This window comes from Apaloderma vittatum, unplaced genomic scaffold, assembly GCF_000703405.1.
Source record: "Apaloderma vittatum isolate BGI_N311 unplaced genomic scaffold, ASM70340v1 scaffold9654, whole genome shotgun sequence".
In the NCBI taxonomy this organism is placed as follows: Eukaryota; Metazoa; Chordata; class Aves; order Trogoniformes; family Trogonidae; genus Apaloderma; species Apaloderma vittatum.
This window is the reverse complement of record NW_009713194.1, coordinates 28154-49032: the sequence shown is the minus strand read 5'-3', so window position 1 is coordinate 49032 and position 20879 is coordinate 28154. Positions and strand designations below refer to the sequence as shown.

The following is a 20879-nucleotide window of genomic DNA, read 5'->3' as shown; positions in this document are numbered from 1 at the left end:
GTGTTTTGGGTGTAGAATATTTGCCTTCTGCAATTTGAAATGCATTCCTAAATACTTTTTTTTTTTTAAGCCTCTTGAAAATAGTGTAATTGAATAATTGTAGGAGATACTGTTTTCCTGACTATATTATTTTATTTTGATTTTGCTACACTTGATGCCAAGCCCTGCCCAACCACTGGCTGGTATCCGGACCTAGTGGATGCTAACAGGGAGAGAATTTATTCAAACAGCATCTTTCCTTCATCCTTGAGTTGTATCTTAAAAGAAGTGCCTCTCACCCACCCACTCACCTTGCTGTGAAACAAAACTTTTTTGTGTTTAGCTCAGTGAAAGCTTGTGAGATAACCAGAGGGGTGGTTTGGAAATGGTCGGTAGTTTAACTGCCCGAACGCTGTGCCACCTACAAAAAGCATCTCGCACGGTCCCGCCTCTGCCCATGGGAGTCTGTGCAAGTCCTTCATGGCTCCCTGGAGTTTGGGTCAGGGTTTAGCTAGTGAGAATCCAGTCATCTTTTTGAAAATAAAATATTTGTGTGTTGCCTTTATCATGCACATGTAATACGTAGCTGTCTTACGAATTCTATTGCTGATGAAAGCTATATTAATTATTAGTGTATTCATACTGCAGATTTTGTGTAACTATTGATGCTCCTGTTCAGGATAGGATTAGTCCTGTGACTAAGATGTCAGGTGCTTGCTATTAACTCCCAATTCTTTCTCTCCCCGTCCCTTTTTTTAGAGGCCTTTGAGTCTTTGCTTCGCTTTGCTGAAAACCGCACAAGTTCCCTGTTTGAGACAGCTTACAGACCTATGGCGAAAGAAGCCGCAGAGCCTGTTAAAGAACTTTTTACAGACATCTCTCTCTACATTCTGGGTGCAGAAACTACAGTGGAAAGTGCAGTATTACGGTTCTTTGACAGTCTCTTTCCTCTGGTGTACAGTCGGCTAATAAACCCCGGAATTACAGATTTATCAGAGGACTACACGGAGTGTCTGCGGCTCACAAGGCAAGACATAAATCCGTTTGGACGCTATTCTAAAAACATGGTTACAGAGCTGTCAAAATCCCTTTGGGCAAGCAGGATGCTCAGCCAGGCCCTCAGTCTGGGCATGGAAGTGATCAATACTACTGAACACGCAGCTCTCGCCAAGGAATGTAGCAAAGCTCTGGTGAAGATGCAGTACTGCCCCCACTGCCAGGGCCTCACCCTCATCAGACCCTGCGTGGGATATTGCCTAAACGTGATGAGGGGCTGTTTGGCCAGCGTGTCGGAACTCGATGCGCCATGGAGGGAGTTTATCTCCACGCTGGAGTATCTGACTAATGAAATGGCAGCCTCACACGATCTGGAAATCGCACTGACGGGAATCCGCAACTCTGTCAACGAAGCCATCCTGCACGCCCAGCTGAATGGACCACAGCTCTCTGCTACTGTAAGTAGTCTTTAATTATTTGCTTACTCCCATTTAGCACTTTCGTTACGCCATGAATAAATACTGAAATGGGTTGGTGTTTTCTGCATCAGTTTTCAGTCTTCAACTAGAACTTTAACAGCCTGTGAAAACGTTGCTGATAGTTATGATGGGGTTCAGTAGGGTCTGCTTCGAAATGAAAGGGTTGAGGGGGAGGTTTGTTACTGGAAAAGCAACCCAGTAAAGCAGATAGCTCTGGCTTGACTACAGAATTTTCCAGCTAAAAAAATTGGGATATATCGTACTTGATATCAACAATGCATTTTCATACTCTAAAACATCTGATCCTCTGCCTCTAGGAGCAGTGTTTATAATATGTGGGCACGTTCCGCAGGATTTGGTAAAGAGGTTGGAAAAGAGCATTTCTAAATAAAAGCAAAGAAATTAACTTTCATATTTTTGCAGACCCCTTTATTTTTGTGTTGACTGAGACATCAGGAAGGCAGGACAGGTCTATAATGAGTACACCCATCACACAGAAGTTGGAAAAAGAGCATGAAAAAACCCGAACTTCTTTGGCAGCATTTATGTAATAAAGGATAAAATTGGATTTGTTTTTTAAGTGGTAGGTTAAAGAGGTAAGAACCAGGATGGCAGAACTATCTCTTAAATAATAGCAGCATATGACTGACAGGTGTTCTCTCAAGGTGTTAAGGATTAGATCAGAAATTATTGAAATGACTAATGGTGCAGCTGACTATGTCTGTGTGAAGTTTAACATGACTATCAACGGAAAAAAATGTACCAGTGTGGCCTTAAGTAGGTAAAGACTAGTCTAAAAAAAGAAAATAGATCTGCCTGTCCTGAAAGTAAATTAATTCTTGCAGGGAACAAATGAGAATGAAGAGCACACATCTAAAATTTTAATTCCTGTGCTGAGCTCTGGTCTCTGTATCACATAAGAGAAAAAAATACTTCAAGGACTCTACCACAAGAAGCTCTGGCAGAGGGTATTCTAAACTAACAATGTATTTTACTAGGAGAAAATGGCCCGTATGTTTGTAACCTTCCAAGATACCTAATATCACAGCTTTCTTAAATTTAGAGTGTGGCAGAGCCAGAGACTTACAGTCAATATAAAAAACCAAACTCAACCACTTCTAGAAAACCAAGAAAACTTTCACTTGGTATTCGTAGGTATCTCAGTTCATGTTGCTTCAGGTTCTCCTTTCTTTTTCATCAGTGACACTTGTTTCTGCTGGTTTATCTTACATCCAAGGACAAACATGAAAAATTAAGAAAACTTTGGTCCAGTTTCTTGGATGACGCGCAGTCGACACTGGAGCCCATGGGCATCGCGGAACAGCAGGTCCCCACCCTGCTAATGCCAAAGGGGTTGTGTCAGAACGTATCCCATAAAGCAGTGTTAAACCTAGAACACAAAACGAACGACCTTGGTGCATCCGCTTGAATTTTCACTCAGATGTCGTATTTATGTGAGTCCAGAAGGGAAATGAAAATCAACGTGCACTATTACTGCATATAGTAGTGTTATCAGCCTGTAGGTAGATACCTCTTAAATCATCACATGGCATTGTTACTGATTACACAGAAGTAATTAGGAATAAAGTTAAGCCTTCTGACTACTACCGGCAAAAATGGCCTGAGAGATACATCCTGCAATATATGCAGCGTGTTAGAAAATGCTAGACCTTAATTCTGCACTGCCTTTGTCACCTACAAAATGCTAGACCTTAATTCTGCACTGTCACCCTCACAATTCCCATGCACTCACTTATTTGCTTCTTGATGGGTCGAGAGGGGGTCCTGGAGCGGGCAGCAGGGCTGAGGATTTTCTTTAATGATTACTCAAATAATTCTGTTTGGGTCTTCCCCAGTTCCCTACTCATAACCTTAAATGTCTTTCTTTTCTCGTTCAGAATAAATTCAGAAAGTGCTGTTGTGTTTCAAACTACATTAATACTTATTTCCCCAAAGTTATGTTTGTTTTCTCTCACTAGTGAAATCTCTGTGTGCTGAAGAAGGTTGTGTGGGCTTTTAGGCACCGTTCTTTAAGATAGAAAAGTTTATTTTTCTGTTTGAAAGCAAAAAACTATAAGCCAGTGTGTGTTATTCTCAGTCACCCATTTTTTTTCATTTGTCAGCAGGGTAAGATTATATTTTGAAGACAGAGAGTGTTCCGCTATTTGAGCAAGCATTAGTCTGATACTGATTAAAAACTTTACTGATTAGTTACAGAGGAAAACTATTATTTAGAAAATTGAGCTTAATGAAGCTGTATTTCCTTCTCTGAAGAAATGGAAAGGAGTTCAATCCGTAGCTTCAGGATTTCCGGCTGTGAAATGGCTTCTTGGAATCTGGGGTTTGATTCTCAATTACACTGGGGCCCTTCAGGGCTGTGCTGACGAGATTTGTACCCGGGTATTTACTGTTTCTTTTACTTACAAGAATTTATTTTTTTTTTTCCAGAGAAGGAGATACCTTTTCTTTCCCCTCGTAAAAACACCGAGATCTGTTTCTGTTCATGTAGCATGCTCTTCAGCTTCTGCAAGAGTGGAAATGTTTAACTTCTGTACAGTTTCCATTAAAAATGCTGTAATTGGTTTCATTCATTTATAAATAATCTATGGAGAATTCGTTCAGGAAAGCAGAGTATTCCCACTAATTTTTATCTACCTAGAGGCAGCCTTAGTTAACACATCTGCCGTTTTAGGAAACATTTTATATTTTTTAATAGACAATATAGTTAATTATTTGAGGTTCATTTTTAGCTTGCTGTTTGTCTGGATGATAACAATGGAAAGTTAGATTATGTCTTCTTTAAAACAGGAGGAAGGGGTGAAATAAACCAACAAAGCACTTAGGATACTTTGCTCAAATGAAGTACAGTCAATTATTATGAATTTAAAAAACAATATTAATCCTATTTGTGTGAAGAGTGCATAACTTCAAGAGACTGTGGCCTCTGCTGATTTTGCCCATTGCAGCAAAGAGAAATGCCTGATGTGCTGGGATAGCACGTGTCAGAGGTCACCTTTAAGGTAGGAGCAATCTCTCGGGTTCCTCCGGAGCGTGCTGGGCCATTTGCGCAGTGACGCGGGCTTGCAGCCAGCTCGCTTAACCTGGTGCGAGCCAGCCCCGGTCTGCGCCACGAGCGATCATCATCAGCGCGTTCGTGTTTGTCTGCTGGAATCTAATTGTCTTTCGCATTGCTTGGAGCCCTGACTGCTGCTTGGTGCCAGCTACAGAGACCAAGTTTGTTCAGCCTCTCCTTGGAATTTTTGAGACTTTCTCTTTGTTTTTATTTGTCGGTGTCATGTTTTAAAGCCAGTCTCATTTTCCATGTATTCAGTCTATCGTATTGCTGTATTCCAAACTAACCTTTCCGATTTATTATCTTTCTATTTAAAAGTAAAATACCTTCAACTAAAACACAAGGAGTAGGAGAGACAGTTTTGAAATGCATGTGACCACTGGCAAAATGTGTCACGAGGTCGTGTAACAAATGCTGTTTTTTAAGTCCCAGGAAGGTGGTGTGGGCTAGTGAGGGCTGGGCTTGTAGCCCACCTTCAGTGGGCCAACGGTCCTGCACGGGGACAGGTCCTGGAAACGGAACAGCAGATGAGGGAGGGAAAGATTTCTGTTGGATCAGAACCAGAATTTGCCCAGCCCTGCTAGGGGCAAATCTGCATCTCCACACGTACAGAGCACCTCCCTGTGCTGCAGTTTTAGCTTTCAGGGGACCTGGATATTTTCTCTGCAGAGCAGCGCTGCTTTTTCCTGGTCGGATCTGAAGGGCGCGGCTGATCTGTGGGATGGGTTTACCGCTGGACAGGCAGGAGCTCAGCGGTCAGTGCCCTGCTCCGGCACAGAGTTCCTGTTAGCTTTGCCAGCTGGGGATGGCACAGAGATTCATCTCCATCTGTGGAACAGAGTATTTCCCTTTCCCAGGTCAGAGGAGTGCTCTGAAGTCTGAGAGCAAAAGGATGATTCCTTCATTTACTAGATTATCGAAGCGTGTGAGACGCGTTTGCCCATGTTGGTAAGCATTGCTGTCCTGGGTCCCCTCTGGGCTTGTGGACGTAGGGATTTGTCACTTGTTCCTCGGCCGTGCACAGCACTCCGCGGGCGGCTGGCAGGCACTGTGGGCGTCACTTGCAGTCGTTGGGTCACGTTTCAGCAGTGAGCTCCGTGAGGCTGCCAGCCCTGATATTTGGTGGTGGTCTCAGTGCCTTAATTCCAAGGGCAGTGAGACCATGTGCAAATACCCCTTTAAAATAGAAAAATTCTGCCCAGTTTATGTTGCTGTGTATTAGGGCTCTGTTTGTCAAAGCCATGGCAGAGGCAAGGTTTTCAAAGAACAAGCACGTTATGGTCTGAATTCCACTTCGGTTCAATTACTCGTCCTTCTCTTCAGCACTTACCCCAGGTATTTCTATAACCTCAGCTCTGCGTGTGGCTTCTTGTGAAACTTGTCCACCCACCCACATGGTGGAAAATGCAGTGATGTGTGTTAGCAGAAATATTTGGAAGGTGGGAAGGCACGTATTCCTCTGTGTTCTTGCTGCGTGAAGTCCGTAAGCGGAAAGTACTTCCCTCGTTACTATCATTTTAATGGTGGGAAAAGGATTAAATGAAGAGAATGTAAAAAGCCACAGAGCTAATATTTTTAGAATGGCCAACTGTCACACGAGAAAAAAGTCGAAAAGCAATAAAAGCAAAGGCTAATAAAAGGCTTGATAGAGAGCGATTGTAAAACCTAGATATGATCAGAGATAAAGCATCAGGAGAAAGAAGAAAATATCTGTGCCTTGAGCCAATTAACTTCTTGGAGACGAGTTTACCAATTAATGTGATAACAATGCTCTAAAAATGATAGAAGAATAAACTTTGCGAAGAGGAGCAGATAGAGGCAGGAGAATCACAAGAGGGGAAGGATATTTAAGTTGCAGGATGGCAGGAATTTCAGGGGTTTCGTGAAGAACAGAATTATTGAGTGTTAGAGAAAACAATCTGTCAAAATCCCAGAGCAATCAATGACAGTTCCCACAAGCTGCAAAGACATAAAGGAGAAAGATGGGTAATATCGAGGAGAGATCTGCTAAATACTTGATTATGTTTTAAAGGGAGTTGGTTTAAGGTTGTAATGAAGGAGACTTCCTGATTCCTGCTTCTGGCAGATCGTTTGAGTGGTGTTTCTTAAAAATGTTGTGGTGTTCAGAATAAATTCAAGGCAGGCATGAGAAGGCGTGACCTTGTAGCAAGGGCTGTTTTCCTCAGGGATGAAGGAAACGCAAAAGAGTTTGACTTTCCATGCCTGCCCAACCTATGGGCATTTGCAGTTGGGAGTGTCACTGGGAGTTGGTGAGGCAAATCATGTAGAATTTACAATAAATTAGCAATTAAAAAAAAACCCACAGAAAATACTTTTAGGTGGTGGTTCTTGTTGGCTGGTTCCCCAGTCTCCTCCCATCAGTGGTTTTAAATTTTTATTTTTTCCTGTTGCAAAGCAGGTAGCCGGTAGTCATAAAACACGTGCCCACCCCTCTCCACTGTCTTCTAAACCTGCTTCCTTGGAGCCATTTTTAAATGCATTTCTCAAATTTTTCGTATTACGTCATCACTAGTGCTTTGACTCCAAAATTGCTGTTGCTGACCACTACGTGGTACTTAATGCAAAAGAAAGTGGCAGCTTTGAGAAGAATTCAGGGGAGGGCTGCAGGGACATAGTAATTGGAGGTATTTAACCGAGAGGTGGGTAAGATGGGGAATGCTGGTAAAGTTGGAGAGAGCTGGGTGGTAATAAGGAGTCTAAGAAGAAGACAGAAGCACTGAAGTGTGTCTCCTATTTGGTTCTTCCAATATTCTTATAAAATAGCTGTATTTTGATGTCCTATCTTGAAAAACAAATGGAGAGAGCTCGTGTGATTTGTTTACTCACATTCAACAAAAAGTCAGTGATAGAGGTAGAACTAGAAATGAGTATTTTTTTAATTTTTTTCCAGTTCTTAGGACAGTACTTCAGCAGCATGTTGTTTTTAGAGATATCTGGGGGCTGAGTCTCTGCACTACACAGGCATACGTGGTGCAGTTCCACTTACACCCTTAGCCAACTGGAAGGTGCAGAGATCTGTCTAATGTTGCACTTAACTGGAACAAATAATTCCTGCTAAAAAGCAGCATATATTACCTTTGGTAGTGAACAAGCAAACGATGTAGGTGTTTGGTAGATTCAATTTAAGGATGGAAAGGGGCATCTGCCAGTCAAAGAACAGGATTGGTGTATCCCAAAATGCTCACATTACTGTGGTGGGCTTGAGCCAGAATTTACAAGCGAGCGGCTTTTGGGAATAAAAAAATAAAATAAAATCTTGCCATACATTTTCTGGTAAAAAATCGGCCATATATGGAAGGTTTACAGAAGATAATTTAGGTGGTCTGACATTGTTATGAATGGAGTTGGAAAAAAAAAGTAATCCTGAGAACTAAAAGACCTTAAACCCCTTAAAATGGCACCTTTAGGAAAATAAGAACTTAGAGAAAAGACTGCCAAACTTGCAACGGCAGGAGATTGACACATGGTAAGCTTACAAATTTGAAAAGGAAATGGCAGTACTATGAACAAAATAACTTTGTGCTGAGCGAGTTCACAGCAACAAAGAATTTCTGCCAGCCAGTAATGAACTACTTGATTAAAGACATTGAACAGTATCATAAAACACTCCTGGAGACTTTGGAGAACACTCAGAGCTGAGCTCAGGTGCTTCCTTCCTGCAAGTTTTCCAGTTCAAGTGATCAACGCCAGCTGTCAATAAGAGCCACATTTAGCAGAGGTTGAAGTGGTATATTCAATTCCTTGTGTTTAGATTGCTGAAAACAACCGTAAAAACATCCAGGAAAAACTGTGTTGTGCAATATTTGCGCTAGAAACGTTATTTAAAATGACATTTGCTTTTTCTAAGCACTTGGCAGGAAACCTCCTCTGCAAAGAGAAAATTGAGGAAATGCCTGACTCGGAGGTATCTGTAAACGATCTTGATGGAGCCAGAATGGTTGCCCGGTTGAAGCTGTCGGATTTCGTAGTGCCTCCTGCAGACATGATCTTGAGTGACACAATCACTTCAGCGGAAGGCATGGCCTTGTATATTTTGCTCTCATCAACCAACATTACATGAATGTACACGAGGTTCAAATCCTCTTTGAACCCAGGGACAGGAGAAGACCTTTGAGTACCCCGGTCAATGGCACTGAAGCCACACCTTGTAATGTCACAGCCTGTTTCTGTGCGAAAGGTAGAAGATTGGTTTTCACAGTGGCATAAGACAGATAAAAATATGTCTCCATTAAAATTTTGGTTTATTTCTCTTGGGCTTTCTGCTCATTAAGATACTGCTCTCAACTTACGGTCAGTCATGAATTAATTTTTAAAAATGAGCAGTGGAGTTATATGTCTGGAATCAACTGAATTTCATGGAGTATAAGCATCTAATTCTTGTAGTCAGCTTTTGTAAGTCTTGCCACGTGCTATTTGCTTGATTTAAAAGCATTTTGACACTTGAGTACTGTACAAGTATTTCTGGAAATAATCATCTAAATTGTTTAATGCCTTTGCCTCACTCCCATCTGTTACAAAAGTCCTCTGGAGAATTAGAGCTCCCGTAGTCTTGAACAGCTCTTTAAGAGGATGCAAGGAGCTTTCTGGCCCACGTTGGTTAATGACAGTTGTCTTTCCCGCGGATGTTTCATGCCAAAGAGTAGCCTCATTTCCTGATGTTAAGGATTGTCTCATCTATAGTGATGGAACTGCTTGAAATTTGGCATTTGAGTCAATATGAAGTAGGTTGAAATGAAGTACTTATATTTTCAAAAAACCCTAAATTATTATAAATCAGAGTAGGTATAAAAAACCACCATGTAATTACCGGTGAGTTGGTTTTGAGAGACAGTTACTGGATATTATCCAGCTGTCATGTTATTTGACTAAACATGTAGAAAAAAATTGGTTTTACATAAATTGTGTAGCCTTAAGTTTGCTTTTGCAGAAATGATCACTCGTTTGGAGGTACGTGTCTTTTCATACCCGAGGGCATTCTGTCGCTTCTTACCTCCCAGCTGGCTGCTGACTTGCTGATAGTGCTTAGCCACACTCTTAACAAGTCATTAATCTGTAGTAAGATAAAAAACTCCTTTCTGCCTGGCGGAGCAGTATTCAAGTTCTACTTTCCATTCACTAAATCGTGTATTTTGTGTAAACATGTAACCTGAAAGTTTATGTCCAACGTTCATATCAATGGATTGATGGATGTAGCTTTTTGCCAGCTTTTAATCTGAGGCCAGTTCTGATCGTGATTAACCGTTTGTGGTTAATTACTGTAATGAAAGTTTGGGGGATGATCGCGATTTGGGTCTGCTGCCTTCTGACAAAGGCTTCTTTCTTTGAGAGGGATCACAGCACCGTTCTTTTCTTTTTCCCATCTACACTCCAGAAACGCTTGTTTAGCCTAGTGTCACTCCCAAAGTGCCTGTGGAAAACGCGTCGGGTATTTTGGTGTGTTGGTGGCACCACAAATGCTGTCAAGGTAGTATAGTGTCCTCAGGAGATTTTGCGTGCAAGTTGATTCAAAACAGGTTACATTCTGGATGATTCCGGTGTTTCATCGAAGTTGCGCGGGCCTAGACTAAAGTCCGGGGTACAGCCAGTAAGTTACCCAAATGTAGAGAGTAAGAATAGCAATTTAAATAGAAAGCCAAGAAATAGTAACCTGCTTGCAGAACGAGAGGCCTAAACAGTGCAGCAAAAAAATTCATTATTTATTATTCACCATCTTCGTTTAGGGAAAATAATTAAAAGAGCAATAGATTTCTGAAAAGTACATTTCATGAGTACATTGTTGTTTTCTTCTCGAAGTTTAACAAAAACAATGATATACCATGGATATAAATTCTAAATACAGGCTTAAAAGTATGTAGTTAGTAAAACAAGTGTCCCTGGCCCCTGCAGGAGTGTTAAGGGCCATAAAGAGTAATACAAGCACACAGGCTCTGAGATTTTTCACCACCTTTGGTTCCTAGAGGAGTTCCTGGGAATTCTACAGAGAAGTGTGATTTTATTAAAATGATAACGAAAAGCAGAACCCAAAGTTGTAACCTGTGTCGAACACATGATCAGAATGATGCGTATTTTCACCCTGAAGTTCAAAATGCTTGAGAGTATGCCCTAAGTCATCGTGTCTGGGTCCTGTTTGACTTCAAATCGATGCCGTGTGAAGAGGAGGGTGCACCCGGGTGGGCCTGGTGGCAGCAGGCTATGAGCTCCAGAACAAAAATACTCTCGGAGCCGTAATCGTAAAGCTGCCAGGACAGCACAGCCATCGTGTCACAGAGACAGTGCTGGCACTGAGCTCTCTGTGCCCTACGTGGAGTGGGATTCCGGTGTCAGCGCTTCACCAGTGTTGCAGCTGAAAGATGAAGAACGTGAATGTGGTAAGAGCCCAGGATTTCATGCTCGAAGCACAATAGTGAGCAAGACAATCACTGGTTGGGATATAACATTTATGGAAATGATGATACTTGAGCTGACGGATGATGTGCTTAGTGTTTCAACGAGGGTTGTTTATGCTTTATTCATCATTTCTACTTCTTTTTTATTCTGTTCTGGGCACCTATTGTAAGCCTCCTTGATTGTGTAAGTCATGTACTGAAATTGAGTGTTATTTTCTGTTACAAAATCAATGTAAACTACAAAAAAAAAGAAGAGAAAATAGATGTGCAGATTTTAGGTTTTTTTTATGAACCTGACTATTGCGGTTTATTAAATATTATGGATTTTGTAGCTGGGGTGCTTTGGAACTTTGGCACTTCTGTTTGTTGTGGTTAATTTTTGGTCTTAAAAATTAACAAGGCATCAAACAATGAAGTTAAGAGTGTTGCTGGGTTGGGGTCTAGTCCCTGGTAAAAAATGCAGCTCTAGCATATTGGCAGCTAGACTGCTTGTTATTCATTGTAAGGCGTCTAGCTATGGGAGTGTTAGATGTTTGACAGCATTGAATAGATTCCAGTCAGCCATACAAACTACCTCCAGTGAAGTGGAAAGGACCATAAAATTGTTTTAGCAACAGCTAATTCTCTTGAGTCTTTTAAGGCTTTTTTTCCCTTTTTTTTTTCATTAACTGTTTGATCACCAGTAGAGGATTTGCCAATTTAAACAGTAAATGTTCCCAGATTGATTCCACTTTTTTAAAGATTAATTATGAAAGCTTTTCACGGATTTTGCATTTATCATAGTTTAGATTTTGAAAACAAAACCAATAAACCAACCAACCCAAAGTGTATATTTCAGAGTGGTACCTTTCTTTGAATATAAAGCCTGAACTATAAAGAAATTTACAGCATTGTTGTTTAAAAAGTAATTATTCTATAAATAACCTGCAGTCCTGCTCTTATCAGCAAGGCATTTGGGTTCTAGTCTCTTAACTTGTAGCTATTTCACTTCATGTCCTTGCTCATCTTCCAGCTGTCAAAGTGCCACACGAGCTTAGTGCTGCAGGGTTCTTTCACAAGCGGCTCACGGACTTAACTTTTCTTTCCCATCTCCAGCTAAAGCGGTGTGTTAATTCTTCCAGCTTTCCTTGCCTTGAGTAATTTTCTTCTCTCCTGAATACCTTAGACTGTGGATTCAGTATGTGAAAGAACATAAAAATGTGTCCTCACCTGTCAAATATCTCATAATGTAAGAGCAAGTTGCCTCATAATGTGCAGTAGTTCAATCTTTAAGAAAAAGCCGTGAACATGAAGTGTTTAAGTAGTCTGGGAGACACAGCGGCAGTAGCATGGGAGGAAGCATGAAAAACTCTGGCTTTTGGAGTACCAGGGGAGGATGGAGAATGAGGGAACAGTTTCATTGCAAATACTTCAGGAACCTGGGTAAAAGAGGTTCAATTTTGCAATTAGGGTGCAAGGCTTTATTCTGCTGACAGTAGGTGGGCAAATGACATGAGAGTGAAAAGCACCTTGTGCCCCAAAAGAGACTGCCTTGTATGAAGAAATCTTTCTTCTACATTGGGAAAAATGACATATTTCATCCAACTGAGTACACAGTTTTTCTTTCCTCTCCTGTTGGCATCTTTGCCCCAAGAATTATTTAGTTAAGTTAACCTTAACTGAAATAATTGAGATAAAACTGTCATTACCAGCATTTGGTCTTACAGTAACAAGACAAGCTGTGCTAGAAAGGCATCAGGCAACTGGCAGCATCAGCGTGTGGGCTGGATCGGGGTAGCAAAGGCAGCTCTTGTGAAGAAACCTCAGGCACAGCTGGGAAACAGGATCCTGGTGACTCACGGTACACGTTCCCTTCTTCTATAGTAGCTGAGGTGAAAGTCCCTGGTGTTTTTATGGTGCTTCTCTATACTTCTGTTAATTCTAATGAAACTTTATTTATAGTCTTCTAGGCTGTCTACAGAAAATCCTTACTTCACACACTTTAGTCTTGCTATGCTGGTATGAACCAGAGAAGTCAACACAGTCTGTGTAAAGAAAAAATAAAATGATAAACCCTGGTTATTGAACTTTTACCTGCATTTAGAGGCGAAGACTGGCCTTTTCATTAAGGTTTCAGGAGAGACGGATGTGGGATTTCTAAGGCTGCATCCCTCATATACAGCAGCCAGATGCTTCCTGCGTCCATAGCACCAAGCAGAGCAACCAAGCGTCTTCCACTGGGTATCGCTTTCCTCTTAAGGGGAGTCTACTCAGAGAAAAATTCAATATTTGTGTAGGAAGATACCCCAATGTTTTTGTTCATGACTCAAGCTACTTCAAGTGTTGCCTTTTGTATGCATCACTACATGGAGACACCATAAAAATCTGATTTTTTCAAGTCGAGACAGGGCCTGAGCAGTTTGTGGTGTATTTCCTGTGAGCTATTAGCAGTCACTGGGATAACTTTCAAAGCTTTTTTTTTCCCCTTTTTTTTTTTCTTTTTTTTCAATGGTAAGAGCTTCTATTCACCCTATCTGAAGCACATACTGGTGGCTCCAGTCTCTGTTTCCTAGCAAACCTGCTCCATTCTGCACCATCACCTGTAGTCATTTTTTGGGAGACCAAACAGTTTTAATCCTCTCTAATCGAATTTTGTCTTGCTCTTACTGCACACGTAGAGCTCCTGTGCTTGTGAGCCCTGACAACGTGGGAATCTTCATCTTCCGAGAAGTGGGACTAGTTGCTGCTGAGTTCCCCAGAGGGCATTTACTACTGGAAATATTAATGAGGAGTGGAGGATAGGAGACAGAGAGGAAAATGTAATTCTTAAAATGAATTCATCAAGCATTCAAGTCTTGTTTGTTCTGTGTGGTCAGAGCGGGGTCAGGACTGCAGGGCGAAAGATGAGCACGGACTAGTTGCTGCTGAGTTCCCCAGAGGGCATTTACTACTGGAAATATTAATGAGGAGTGGAGGATAGGAGACAGAGAGGAAAATGTAATTCTTAAAATGAATTCATCAAGCATTCAAGTCTTGTTTGTTCTGTGTGGTCAGCACATGATGAGCACAGGATCCTTGTGTCTGGGACTGGAAAATCACAGAAGCATTAGGGTTGGAAAAGAGAGAAATCATCGAGTCCAACTGCCAACCCAACACCATCGTGACTACTAAACTGTGTCCCAGTTTCCTGATATCCCATCTAAATATGGAGGTGACCTGAGGAGCAGACTTCAGTCTGGAAAGCGAAGAGGAAAATGGGTTATTTCTGTCCATCCTTGTGCCCTCCCTGAAGGACACTTGTTTGCTCGTATGAGGCAACAGAAGAAATATTTGAAGATGTGCACGTATTTGTTTGGCAGGCCCATCGGTTCTCTGTAGGGAGACAACTACACCGTCTGTCTTTTGGTTTTCTTTATGATTTAGTCAATAATTTTTTGTTTAAAATATCACTTAATCGGATGGTTTTGTTTTGCATCGCTGCTGTTCCTTCAATATCTCGAGTTTACCCTTGGTTCTCATTTTGCTCTTAATCATTTTAACTATGTGGGGGTTTCCCCCCCCCCTTTTTTTTAATAAGCAAATATGCTGCCTTCTGTGGGGGGCACAGGCACGAACAGAGGAGGAGAAATAGCTTAGACCCCAGAAAAAGCTTTTTTTAGGGAATGAAAGATTCAAGTAAGTGATTAAACGAGGTAAACTTCCAAAAATAGTCGTGTCCGGGCAAAGGTGCGGTTTGTGACAGGAGTTTCTTGTTTATATTTCTGAATTTTGTGGGCGTTGAAAGAGGGAGGGGAAAGGGGGTGCGAAGAGCTGAAATAGTGATCTGAGGTAACGGGGAAAAATCGGATGCTATTCCCAATTAAAGTCGTGGCTGTAAAGAAGTTGTCAAAGGAAAATAAACCAAAAGGCCTGCTGGAAAGGGGAAAACATCTGCTGCATCTAACTGCGTTTGTATCAAAATCAAACTTATCACGGTTAGAATGGGACAAGTGGTGGTTTGGAGAGAATTTGATGTGCGCAGAAAGAAGGGAAAAAGGGAGAAAAAAGCTAACCGCGTAAGGAGAGATTTGGAAGAGGGAGTCAAAGGGTGGCAAAGCAATGAGCAAGGTATGTGAGACATTGAGACAAAAGATGTGGAAAAGAGCTAAAACCCCTTTTTTGAAGAACCAAAGTCCTGGAATGCTTTTTAAGGTAGAGTCAATGATGGTCATTTCTTACTGACTGCAGGCAGGTTTCGACAGCTGGCATGGGCTGGCTGGTCTTACAGACCTCTAAGCAATGCAAGCTGGTTTCCCTTGGGTTATTCTGAGAAAAAGAGATTTAATAAAGTGCGGGTGTCCTGCGTCAGGTCCAGAAACATGGCCGTGTTTACCTGTCTTCTCAGCCAGGCTTAGCAACTTGAGTAATATCATATAAACACAGCTGCGCTGCATCTGGATGAAAGCGTATGAGCCTCCATGGTGCTGCACGTGGCCATGAGAATTTACCAAGGCAGAGCCAGGCTCTGTTTTTCCTTTGCCGTGGTTGCATTTCAGGCAATGGTTTCCCTTAGCGCTGTGTGGCTGCAGTGCTATGGTTTTTCCAGTAAGGCTGAAGACACACCACATGATGGGTTTCCCATGATGCCCTTTGGGGAAGGGTGTCATGTCAGCTTACTGTCAGGGTGGACAGACTCCTCTGAAGAAATCTTTCTTGTCACTGATTATATTCCTGTTATTCACTTTTTAAATTATTTTTTTTTAAAAATTATTTGTTTTGTTAGTTTGACCTGGCTTCAGCCTTGATGGAACTAAGAAGTCGGCTCCTTACAGGATTAGGTCAGGAAGCAGCTCCATTGATAGATTCCAAATTTCAGTATGAGCTTAATTCTTCATGATCATTATTCTTCATGATCATTATCATTATCATTAGGTGTCCGCTTAGCTCAGTGGTTTGAGCGCGGTGCTGGCAACAATGACAACACCGAGGTCGCAGGTTCGATTCCCACTCAGTCCCCATGTGTTGCCAGGTCTAGTCGAGAGGTGGCGTCCCTGCCCATGACAGGGAGGTTGGACTAGATGATCTCTAAGGTCCCTTCCAGCCTAGGCCAGTCTAGGATTCTATGACTATTTGAACTGATGCTTATTGTGATCTGAAAGTAAAAAAGAATGGCTTGTTCCTCATGTTTAACTATGAAAATATATAATTAGACCACAATTCCATTTTGGGACTCCAATTAGTCACCCAGGATTTCCCACTCATAAGAAGCGTAATACACTTTTAAAAGGCTTTTCATATTCCTCTCCACTGCGTATAAACCCATGAGAATTTTTCATCCCTTCTCTACAGTATAGTTATGCTTTTTTGACATCAAACTCCAAAGCAGTTGTATTAAAACAAGAGAGAAGTCAGCAACTAAGTTTTTCAGAGCAGGTTAAGCCTAAATCTCGTTCTGTTCATCTTTGGAACTTTAATCTTGTAGCACAGATATTCCTGACAGCTTGGATTTGTACCAGCTGTGGGCCAGATCCTAGCAAGTACAAGTCTGTGCTCAGGCACTGCAATGCCAGTTCATGCCACCTGAGCGTTTGGTCTGTGTAATTCATCTTCATGTGCTTTCAGCCCCTTGAGCTATTATAGCCAAATTGCAAATGCCTGGATTAAGCATGAAGGAGTAATATACACAGTGAGGTTTGCCTGGGAGAGAATATGCTGACTTCCCAGCACTGCTGATCCATTGTAAAAATGACTCTTGTGCGTCACAAATCAGTGTTGGCTAAATGTTTGGATGTGTTTGCCAAGCCTAACTCACTTATATTCAGAAATAAACATGTGTCTTGATCTGAATTTTGTCCCTTGCCGCCTTTTGCAGAAATAGAAGCAAGCTGCTTTTCGCTCAGAATTGTCCTAAGAGGTTTTTATTGCCAAAGGTTTTGGTGTATAGAAAACCGGCAACAGACTTAAGAGAGGTTGTCACATTTGAGCTTCTATGTCAATATTTGTCTTTTATATAAAATCGCTCCAATTTAGTGTCTTCGGTGGGATCTGTGATGGGCCAGCAGAACTGAAAATGGCAGATCTATTTTTTCAGTGTGAAAAAAAGTGTGATACACTTTTTATCTCTTTTTTTTCTTTCTAACTCTCAGATGCATTGCCCTCATGCATTTCATGGTGCGTTGAAAGTGGGATGTTTTCCACAGCTAGTACAAAATATGTTGAGTGGAATCACATGATGCTGGAGCTGGAAGAGATCCCAAGAGGCTATCTGGTCTAGCAGAAGAATCAGCTGTGTTTTTGTGTTACTTGTCTAATGGACTAGAATAGTGTTTACGGAGAGCTGGTGCCAGATAACCAGAAACAGTTAATTTCTTTTGTATTTCTATCTACTCTTGTTATATCCACCTCTTCCAGTCCATCTAACGACCTTCTGACAACTAACTAACTAACTAACTAACTTCTAACTAACAATCTGACTCAAAATAAAGGGCTGAGCCAGTAACATCATTGTAGTTTTTGAACTGGATGCTTCAAAAGAAAGTCAAAAATTAAGCCATCAAGTATTGAACAGGTCTCACCTTGGCCTTCTTCCCAATTTTTGTTGTAGTAACTCTCTGTGAAAAATAATGAGAGTTGATTTTTCTTGGTTTACCACAAACACCTTAAAATTGGGGAGCTCATCTGTCAATCTCCGGATTCAGAGATTATGTTCCCCTCGAATTTGCTGGGATTTCCTAGTCTTCAAAGCTGAACAGCCTTGCTGCAGTGGGTGTGGGACAGAGCCAGTTCCTCTCTTCCACACCTGCCCTTGTGGATTATCTTGGTGTGGCTGCAGTAGCCAAAATGTCTCCTCTTTAGCTGTGTTGTCCCACCGTCATTGCCACCAGCTGGGAAAGGAGGGGAAGTGGTGCAGAGATGGCTTTCCCCCAACATTCCAGAACTGAAAAATTTCTCCCTTTGTTTTTTGAGGCTGATGGTCTTTGAGTATAAAATTTTAGGGTCGTTAGAGTCATTTCTCACCAATGCTTTAGGAATTATTGGAAAAATAATCCCTCTTTTTTTGAGCAATTTGGAGGATGGGTTTTTTAGGTATTTGCTTCTGAAGTATTTTTCCCAAGTGCTTGTTCTTTTTCTTTTGTCTTACAGAGTCTTAGATTTTTAAAAGACACATAGAAAATTTATACATTGAAATATAAGCTATCCAATGCCATACTACTCTGGTATTAGTTTTGATTACTTTTCGATCTACGTATAATCTGTTTTTTCGCAGATTGAATGGGAGAATCTCATTGTCGCTTATCCCAGTGATTCTTTGCTTGTCTCTTGTTATCCAATGCCATACTACTCTGGTATTAGTTTCGTTTACTTTTCGATCTACGAATAATCTGTTCTTTCGCAGATTGAATGGGAGAATCTCATTTTCACTTATCCCAGTGATTCTTTGCTTGTCTCTTGCAGAGTAAAGGACTAATAAAGTGAGCACACTTTATGGCTTCTTTTTTGGTACAGTGGCCTTCAGCTTACATGGCGATCAGGCCACTGTACTTGAGGTCAACCCCCACCCCTCACTGGGCTCAATCCTGAAAAATAAGCAAAACTCAGGGAAAAGAGGTTTGCTTGGCAGAAAGAGTGAGTTGACATTCTGGATGTGAATACATAGGGCTCAATTCTGCAAAACACTTGGTATCCTGTCCCTAGTCCCACCAAACACTTAAGCACAGGCTTAACTTTCAAGCAAGCACCAGATTGACCGACACCTAGAAAGGCTGAACCCACAATCCTTGGGTTGCTGGAGTGGTTGTGTCACAGCCAGGGCTCGCCGTGTCGGGAAGAGCAAGGCTTATGCTGCCAGCGCCCGGTGCCTTTGCTGGGGAGCACAGCAAATCTCCCTTGACGGGGGTAGGAAGGAAAAGGTGTGGAAATGTTCCCTTACACCAGACAAGAAGTTTCCTCCACCCAGCAAATTCCCAGCTGTCCTGAGAAGGCTTTTGTGCTCAGTCTATCCTCTTTTTGCCTGAGCTAAGCTCTTGCACGTAACCGCTCTGCACATGAGTCGTTCTGTCCAAGAGGAACAGACACGTCGTATTAGAGGGGCTCCTCTAGGAGGGGAGAGGGAGCGATCTGTCAGTCAGCTGTCAAGTATCCTGGCATTTTCATGATGAATTAGGCTCTGTAGATGCTTTGTGGCTTGGCTAACAAAGAGGCAGACTTTTTTTCTTTACCCAATTCCCTAGTGCTACTCCTACAGAACATGATTTTACAAAGATTTTCTTTTTTTTAGTGCTTTCAAAATATAATACAGAGCACTGAATAAAAACGAGAAACCTTACACACATTTGAAGATTATTTTTTATATCAAGTTTTCTTTTGTTTTGTCTTTTAAGATTGTGATGAACTTGCATTCCTGATACATAACCAATGTCTACTTAATAAGGTTTATTAATTTTATATCCTTGCTTGTTTGCATGTTTCCCTTCAGATTCCATGGGTTATTTGTATTTTGTATTGCACCTTGCATGTCTGTTTTATGGGTTTATATGCCTTTATTATGTTTAGTGAACAAACTCTGTTGGTTTTGTGTGTGTGGTGTAAGTTATAAATACTTATTCACCAAGATATATTTCTTTTCCGTAAAGCAAAATAGTACTGTAGTCATAAATCTTTCTTTGATCTCCTTAGTATGTTTAAGTATATCACTAGTGCTGATTTTTTTTTTCCTTCCTTAAACTGATTTACTGTCTAAATCACGCTGTTCTGTTGGTGTTTATAAGTAATGGAAATCAGTCTTTTGGTCTCTAATTTTGAACCCTAGTATAATTTACTGTTACGGTATTTTAGATGACATTCCTTTTATATTTACATTGTGGTGTTGTTAGCATTCACAAAGTAGAGATGGCAAAGTTAAGGCCATGTATTTCTATCTTCTGCAAAAAGTCCTAAATGACTTTCCGTAAAATCATGACACTTTCATATCTTGGACCAGCTTAGAAGTGAATTATCTAAAAGACACCGAGGCTTCAAAAGGACAAAAGTATATTTTTTTTGGAGGTGGCTACCGATGGCAAGACGTTGCAAAGAAAATAACTGGAACAAAAGGTTAGTTCTGATTCGATAGACATGGCTGGCATTGCAAGCAGACTTACCTCCCACACCGCATAGCAATGAGAAGGGAGCTTGGTGAGAAAGTTCAAACTGCAGAAGATTATCCTTTCACAAATAAGTTCTTTTAAAAGGCCCCTGTTGAAAATTGTAAGATTATACCTCTGTGGAGAGGTAGCTCTTTGAGGAAGTGCTTATGCCACTTACAGTTTTTGGAAACTCTTAAATCTTCTTGAGTAGAAGTAACAAACTTTTCATCCCTTTAAATAAGATATGCACTTTCTGTCAAGAACAGGTCTACCAATTGTGAATTATTTGAAGAGTTTATAGTCTTTAGAGGAAAAAAAAACCCTGAGATTTGCATAGTAGAATATGCTTTTAGTCCTTTTTATTGCCATGCTTTTTGAGTGACTGAAAGTTTCTTCAGCTTCCAAGTCATAGTATCTAACAAGTTTTGATGTATCCATCTCATTTACCTGTTGTGAGCATGCAATTTGCATTCTTTTGCCACAAAATGTTTTGTTACTGTGCAATCTGCATTCAAAATTATGGACTGAGAGTATCCAAATATAAATTGTTACAGTAACTTATTTGATAGTCCAATGTAAATGCAGAAGCTCTCTAAACATATTGAAGCTAGTTGTGCAAGACCATTTTCATGCGGTTTACTGTAAAGTTGAGATGTTAAAAATTTGGTTAAATTACTACTTTTTAACTCGATAGCCTCGATCTGTTTCAAACGGGTCTTCTAAAGAAAGCAGTAGGTCTTAAGTGTGGCAGTGATTTTGATATACCTAAAGTGTAAATACTGTATTTTAGTAGTAAACTGGAAATCAATGTAATATTATTTACAACTATTAAACTTGGTCCCAATTCTGAGCCAAAAAGTTA

At 41.0% G+C, this 20879-nt stretch overlaps 1 protein-coding gene across 1 annotated transcript in view; it reads left to right on the top strand.

Annotated features, from left to right (window-relative positions):
* Positions 1-738: 738 nt before the first annotated feature.
* Positions 739-20879, top strand: part of LOC104268708 (glypican-5-like) — a gene marked incomplete at both ends in the record, with an annotated part of 44011 nt that continues 23870 nt past the window's right edge. The window contains one exon of the mRNA XM_009868271.1: positions 739-1433. Coding sequence (XP_009866573.1) covers positions 739-1433 — 695 coding nt within the window. The remainder of the gene's footprint in view (positions 1434-20879) is intronic.